This window comes from Centroberyx gerrardi, chromosome 1 (genome assembly GCF_048128805.1).
Source record: "Centroberyx gerrardi isolate f3 chromosome 1, fCenGer3.hap1.cur.20231027, whole genome shotgun sequence".
In the NCBI taxonomy this organism is placed as follows: Eukaryota; Metazoa; Chordata; class Actinopteri; order Beryciformes; family Berycidae; genus Centroberyx; species Centroberyx gerrardi.
In genome coordinates this window covers 4,583,527-4,591,115 of record NC_135997.1, presented here as the reverse complement: position 1 = coordinate 4,591,115, position 7,589 = coordinate 4,583,527, and the positions used below count along the sequence as shown (strand labels likewise).

General features: G+C 39.3%; 1 protein-coding gene across 1 annotated transcript; it reads left to right on the top strand.

Annotated features, from left to right (window-relative positions):
• Positions 1-227: 227 nt before the first annotated feature.
• LOC139923267 (guanylyl cyclase-activating protein 2-like) lies at positions 228-3,862 on the top strand. The gene is made up of 4 exons (XM_071914003.1): positions 228-443; positions 957-1,106; positions 2,928-3,027; positions 3,741-3,862. Exons 1-4 carry the CDS (start codon positions 240-242, stop codon positions 3,860-3,862), a joined length of 576 nt encoding a protein of 191 aa, XP_071770104.1. The 5' UTR covers positions 228-239.
• Positions 3,863-7,589: the final 3,727 nt, after the last annotated feature.

Sequence of the window (7,589 nt, the reverse complement as noted above, 5' to 3'; positions counted from 1 at the left end):
TTGTTGACAGGGATTTGGAGAAGATCACTGAAAGGGCAATTGGATTTGTTGAGCAGCTAGCTTGAAATAGACAATGTGGGGTTAACAACAGGGTTTAAGTACACTAGCCATGGATACGTGCAGTCGAGCGGTTGTGATGAATATGCTTGAGAACGTATAGGCTACTTACTGTACCAGATGTAGATTTCGTAGTTTTTTCATCATCTTCGGATAGGTTTTTTCTGCGATCGTGGGGAACTATGGGTCAGGCACAGGGTGGCGATGGCATGGAGAAGGAAGTGGCTCTTCAAAACATTCAGGAACTCTACCGCAAGTTTGCAAGTGAATGTCCAAGTGGCAATCTACACTTACATGAATTCAGGAAAATCTTTGGAGTGAGCACGTCCACAGAAGAAGAGTCTGCATACATGGAAAACGTGTTTCGGTCCTTTGATACAAATAAGGTATTGTAGCAACAGCCTTAATACTTAGAGGAAGTTAGTCTACTGACAGTTACTGATTGATCTATTGATATCTAATTAATAGCAATTTTGTTCAGGTGAATTCAGCTTTAATTTAATCTTCAGTGTCCACATGTTCTTATCTTCTTTTCTGCTGTAGGCCTATCTTTTTCTATGAAGTACCTACTTCAAAGAAGAAGATACAGCAGAGAGAAGATCAAGTGTTATACATATCACTAAATGAAAAGTGAGAAAACAGTGAAGGACACCTTTTGATATTGTCTCAACATCTTCTGGACAGATGAGGCGTGGGCCTGCATGTATTATCAGCTGTGTTGGGAGGAGTGATGAAGGGTTGATATTTGAGGCAAAAGATACAAATGCAAAAAATAAGATGATTTTAGGGCAGGCAGAGTTTGATAAAATAGCAATTGCATGGTCAAGACCAGCCTCAGTATATCATATTGCGTGTCAAATGTTTAAATCCATCTCTCTACCCCCCTGTTTTCCTCTCAGGATGGAAAGATAGACTTCATGGAGTATGTGGCTGCAGTGCACCTTGTTCTTCGTGGAAAACTAGAGGACAAACTGAAATGGTCTTTTAAAGTTTACGACCGTGATGGAAATGGCTGCCTGGACAGACGAGAAGTGAAACATATAGTCGAAGTAAGTATTCAGTTAATCCATTTACCATTGAAAAGGGTATTTACAAAAGTTTAACCCAAAACTTTTGCAAGTAAATCTTGATTGAGTGTCCATACAGACCATTGATGGATTGTGTGCAGTGTAATTATTTAGATCCTTCTACAGTACTTTTTTAAAATATAGAGCCACTTGATCTTCCTCCTCCAGTAGGTCACTTGATATGTTGAATTAATTATCCTCTCACTCCCCAGGATTGTTAAATGTATTGTATTCATCCTCTATGTGTCTTATTCACCAACAAGTCTGAGAGAATTGGCCAATCCCAGGCTGCTGTTGTTTACCTGCTCGCTAAGTGGCTGATTCTCAGACATGCCACTCATACTTGCCACCTGAGTTCCACTTGTGCTGGAAGATTGTTAAAATTCAATTAAATCTTAAAATCTACCCACAAATATCCTCTGAGCCACATGCACAGCACAAACCTTCTCATCTTTTATTAACTGGCATTTGGATGGATTTAATGTAACCTGGTCATCTCTGAGTTGGATGGATTTTAAAGATTTTAAAGGGATTTTGGCCTTCTTAAGTTGTTACTAAAGGAAAGGGAATTAAGATAAGTTGTTGTCAATGCTACACATATCTCATGTCTCAATGTGGCAACAAGGAACACCCCTTATAATTATTTTGAAAGCTACACTAGACAACTTCACATGTTGGCAGCTCCAAATGGCAGCAAGAGGTAACTGTGTGAAAAGTTTGAATTTTAACATCCAGAAATCCTGTAAGGTGACGTCAGGAAACTGCTTTATACCAAAGGAAACCAAAGAGACGAGAGAGGAAAAGATCTAATGTTGGTGAGTCCAGCTTTCTCTGGACCAAGCTTACTGCTGTTTAGCAGACAGTTTGTATTTCACTCTTAAGTTTCAATTCGTCACTTCCTGTGAGCGGAGAAGTGTCCACATCCGACACCAGGTTTCATTTGGGCCAACAGGGTGAAACAGGGGTCTCAGTTAGGCAGTGATGGTATAGTATGCTCTTCTCTATTTAAGCCCCACTTGAGTAAAGCTGATAAAACTCTTGCCTAGTGCAGCTTTAAATACTTATAACATTTATGGTTCTTTAAGCATTAACATTTTACAGATCAATATTTATGGGGCTTCGCGGTAGTTGAGGCAGGACATGGTAGTCATATGTCTGGTGCTGTAGATGTCCACCAATCACAAACGACCACGACCCAACTCTGATAACCAGGCGGTCCATATAAACAGATCTGGCTCTCACTCATCCTGCATTCACTTCTGCTGCTGCATCACACTGCTGCCTGCTGCCACAGAGCTTTACCTCCCTCCACCTCCCAGCCTCCCAGGCTCACTATGTCTATTATATTGTCATTATAATTAAGCGATGTGCATCTCTCAGGCTCCGTCCCATACACAGGGGGAGAGTATTGCGTGATCCGAGCCAAATCTGTGTCATGCCTGCACAGATTTGTTCTTTGAGCATCCTGGGAACGGAGCCACACTGCCTAATCCAACTGTAGTAACATTTGTTGCAATAAATTGTTTATATCATGATGAGACTGTTCTGACTGAACTTTGATTAATGGGGTTTCAGTTTTATACCCATATCAGCAGAGGTGGAAAGAGTACAAAAATCTATTATTCAAGTAAACATTCTGCTACCTCAGTATAATTTTACTCCAGTTAAAGTAAGAGTTCTTTCTAGAAGATCACTCTGGTAAAAGAGACAGTCACTTTCCACCTCTGGATAAGAGATATGTTTCCTCAAGCATTTGAACTGACATCAGCATTGCTTGTTGTCATTTTTTTCTCATCTTTGTAGATCATCTACAAGTTAAAGAAGCACAACAACCCATGTGTCAAAGAGAATACTGAAGATGTCTGTGACCGAATATTTGAACTGGTGGACAAGAATAAAGACGGTAAGTTCCACACATAGCATTTATGGACATGAGTGTACAGTTGTCATGTGTTTACTGTATGTTTAGTCTGCTGTGATACAACACGTCCCGCCTGTATGACATAAGAGGTCCTGTTACATTCTGTAGCTCACCTGTCAGTCCTGTAACTGTAACTGTCTTGTAATGTCAGATTTATTTTGCTCTCATTGTTCTGATTCTGATAAATAGATTTTGATTCAAAACATTTTGGTGTCTTCAACGAGACACTTTTAAATGAAATAGGACCATTAAAAAGTAAGGAATGTCTGATATGCTCAGTGCGTAAGTCAGGTTGAGTGCACAATAAAACAAAGTGCTCTTTATTATGGGAAACTAAACTAAAGGGGAGGGTGAAGCAACATTAGCTGAAGTGAAAAGGGATGACATCCCCCGGAGAAAAAGGCCCACTTTTGTGAGGCAGAGAAACTCAACTCAATAGTCAGATAGTTCAATAGTAGTTCCAAAAGTTCCCTGACGAAGGCCTAGCAGGCTGAAACGTGTCAGCATTCCACTTTTGGAACTAGTATTGAACTAACTGGCTATTGACTCGACTTGACACAAGTGTGCCTCAGCCCTTTTCACTCCAGGCAAGGGGGCTTTACTCTCTCCTGTCTGTTATTTTGTTATAATAGTGTGTTTTACATTGCTTTTTCACCTTGTGTGTAATCAGTCCATCCCTCTTGTGATGTGTCCAGGTCAGATTTCTTTGGAGGAGTTCATCGAGGGATCAGAGAAGGACCCCTGGGTGATGGAGCAGCTCAAACTGGACATCGGGCCCTGTGGTTGGTTCCTCCAACAGCAGGAGAAGAAATCCTGACTTCTTTGATATCACCTCAAAGCATCCACTTTGTCATATTTTTTTTTATTTTTCAAGTCCAGTGGGAGTTTTGTGATATATGACTGGAAAGGAATGGGAATTATCTGCCTTAGGTGATCGATTCTTCACTTTAACATCAGTGCAACTTCCACACCGAGTGTGGGCTGGGAGAGTCGGAGATTCATGATAATCTGAATCATTATTCATTCAGTTCTGGGAGATGACTGAACACTGGGCTGCATCTGTCTCTTTCACCAAATCAACAATATCCTCTTTTATGGAAGAGAAGAGAAGCCTATTGTTGTCACCCAGTGTGCAGACATGGCGCACATCATGATGACGTCTTTTCAAGAGCTGAAGATGACACATAATTAACAGAGATCATCTTTCTTCTACTGTTTCTGCAACTGTGAACTGCTATGTGTGTGGAGATCTGTGGGGGCAACAACTCCCCCCCTTCTCCTTATGGTTCATATGATCAATATAAAGGTTTTTGTGTCTACTGTGTATTAAAACTGCACAATTCTATGCATTTTCCCAATCATCTGGTAACTAAAGCGAGTGATTGTTTATTTTCATCGGCTGGCATTTTGCAATAACAGCTAATAATAACTGCTATTAACCATTTAACTAACAAGAGTCTGTGACCTACTACAAAATTGACCATAACTCCATGATGGTTTGTCCAGTCATCAAGGAATTTGGACCAGATAATCACAATGCTCCAACTACTATGTCTAAAAAGCAACACAACTGCCAAAATATTGAATTGAATACCTCTGAATGGTATTGATGTTACTTGTTTATATTTGTTTCATATGCTCTAGGGCAAAATATTTGTCAGTAATGTAATTGAGATTAGTGTGTGTTTGTGTGAACTTTCACACCACATTTCATGCAGAATCTACTTAAGGTGGGTCAAATGATAACTTGGAAACTTTAGCCAGTCATTGTAATGTTAATGCACATCCCAGTGCACATAGATCATAGCTATCACAATTTAATGAATTCCCTCATCACTAAAACATTTTCTGTAATTGTAAAAAACTGTATTTGTATGAGTCTGAACACTTGACAGCATTAAATTTGTACCTGGCCCAGAAAAGCCGCCTGTGACTATAATTTCTATTTTTTTTATTTAAACTGATGTTTTCAAATTTTCATGTGAATATGGATGAAAATAACTACTGTAATAAATAATAAATACTACATAAGAATTGGAAAGGAGAAGGGATTGTGTGGGCTGGATCAGTGTGAGTGGGAAATTGGGAGTAAGGGACTCAAACTGTACAAGTAATGGTAATGTACTGTATATAATGTCTTTTCACTTTATTTTCCTCTTCACCTGTGTAGCAGCAGTGTGTGTGTGTGTGTGGGTGTGTACACCTATGTTTACATATTTGGATGTGCATACAATCCTTCCTAAACCATTTTTTTAATTTAGGCGCATGACTGTGACTTGATAACTTGTGATCAAAGTGCTTATTTGTAAGCATTATTTGTATAGCACCCACAGCATGCAGCCTTATGGGAACATCTATATGCAATGGATGTAGTGAATGCTGTGCAGATATATCCATGCAGACCCGATGTATATCTGTTTTTATGTCAATAACCTTTTTTGTCTGCTGTTTGTTTCTAACCCTAACCATAACCCTTTTTGTTTCTTCTTTCCCCTTCTCTTTTCCCATTTGCCAACTGTACTGTAAATAATTAAAATCTGTAACATCCCAGTGAAATAAATAAATAAATTGGAGCTTGTTAACTCGTTTCTGTGTGTGTATGTGTGTGTGTGTGTGTGTGTGTGTGTGGGGGGGGGGGGGGGGGGGGGGGGGGGGGGGGGGGGGGGGGGTTGTATGGTTTCTGCCCACACCTCTATGCCAGCACAATTATCATAACAAAATGTCTTCTACAAAGCTATATGTACAGACGGCGTTTGTGTAAAAGACACTTAGAAATCCATCAGTCATCCTGATCCTGTTTCCCATCAAAACGTTAACCAAAGGTTAACACTGTTAGGCAAAGTGCCTTACAGGCTAAGAATAGTAAAAGAGAGGCTAAGTCCATATAGTAAAGGCCCCACCTACATTATGTTAAGTCCTCCAGTCACCTTATGGAGAGGTGAAGGGTCAAACCCAAATTTTGGCCTCCCTGCACTGTCTGCCTGTTACTTTTAAAGGAAGAACAACCTGTAACATGTAATCTGAAACAATTAAAAGATTTAGTATTTCTATATTCTTATTTATTATGGACTCATTCAATATTGATTATTATTGTCCCATTTTTATGTGTTGTTTTTAAGTGTTGTCATTTTCTGCCCTCTGTAAAGTGCTTTGTAAACCTTGAAAAGCTGCTATAGGCTACATTCATATATTCATTCATTTTCCATACCTGCTTATTCCTATTCAGGTTCACATAGGGGGCCATAACAGGTCAATTCTTCTTCTTCTTCTTCTTCTTATTATTATTATTATTATTATTATTATTATTATTATTATTATTATTTTTATTGAATTGATACTGACAGAGCATGCTTGACTGTAGATGTTTGTATCTTGCTATGAGAGAGCCATCTTACGTTTTCATGTATTTCTTTATATGGTAAATACAAGCCCATCCGGAGGAAACTGAAATCTGCAGTCATTCAAAGCACACAAAGTTCCCCCTGCCACAGGAACTAAAACCCTGCCTGCACTTGTGTCAAGCCAACCCAGACCTCTTCAGTCTTCTCTCCTATTTTCAAGGCAATATGTTGATAAAGAATTGTTTTCCTGATTACTGTTGCCATAGGCTGCCCCTAGGCTGATCTATTAAATCTGATTTTATACTGATGTTTTGCATGTATTACCACCTTTACACCTGGCATTAACATGCATCTGTTTGGATTGTATTTGGATGGAGCTTAATCAAATAAAAATGTAGGTGTGACCAACTGATTGTCCAAATCAAACAGGGTGATGCGTCTAGATGCATTTGGGCACAGTAATACCAAATGCATCAACATATAACAACTACATAAGCAGAAATAAACATTCACACAGATAGAACTAGGAAGCACACACAAAGCAAGCAGGTGGCAAGCAGCTTTGATAGTAGCCTAATTTAATACTCACTATGTGCTGCTTTTTTTCCTTTTGTTTAATGGCTGCTTGAAAACAACTTAAGAAGTGTTAATTTTTAGTTAGGCAGTAAGCAGTGTCAGACATTGTTTTACTGTGCTTTTGCACAACAGCTGCAACACTGTAAAGACATTTCTAATTCATACTCAGTAGTTTACTCAGTAGTAGTAGTAACTACTCGGTAGTTTATGAGTTAATTAAATATTGCGCCAGGAAAAAGGTAATCAAATTAGCCTATGAAATAAGCCCACGGAAAAGGAAATTACTGCTCTCAATAACGGAAGCAGTCTGCTCTGGACAAGGCTATTTAAACGAAACCGGAAATGATAAGGGTATCCCTCTTGCTTTATCTCTTCCTCTCTGGTACCCAAATGACGTGAGGCAGTTTGGGCATCATGTTGAGAAATAATCACGTTATTATGGTGGACTTCAGTTCTAAATACCTCTATAGGCCTAGCCATATATATGAGCCCCGTGTACAGCAGTGTTCTATAATGATAATGTTACTATGGCATAGATACATTAAGTAAAGTAAAGGGAATCCCCTCTCCCAGGCTTATCAACTTTCAAAGAGCTGCGCAGGCGCAAATGCGTCCCAGCTGTCTGTT

Bases quoted from the DNA above. Each gene is read 5' to 3' on its own strand.
- LOC139923267 (XM_071914003.1), top strand. From the start codon at position 240: ATGGGTCAGGCACAGGGTGGCGATGGCATGGAGAAGGAAGTGGCTCTT. The intron at 444-956 runs GTATTGTAGCAA...TTTTCCTCTCAG, and splicing joins GGTCCTTTGATACAAATAAG to GATGGAAAGATAGACTTCAT. The intron at 3,028-3,740 runs GTAAGTTCCACA...TGATGTGTCCAG, and splicing joins GGTGGACAAGAATAAAGACG to GTCAGATTTCTTTGGAGGAG.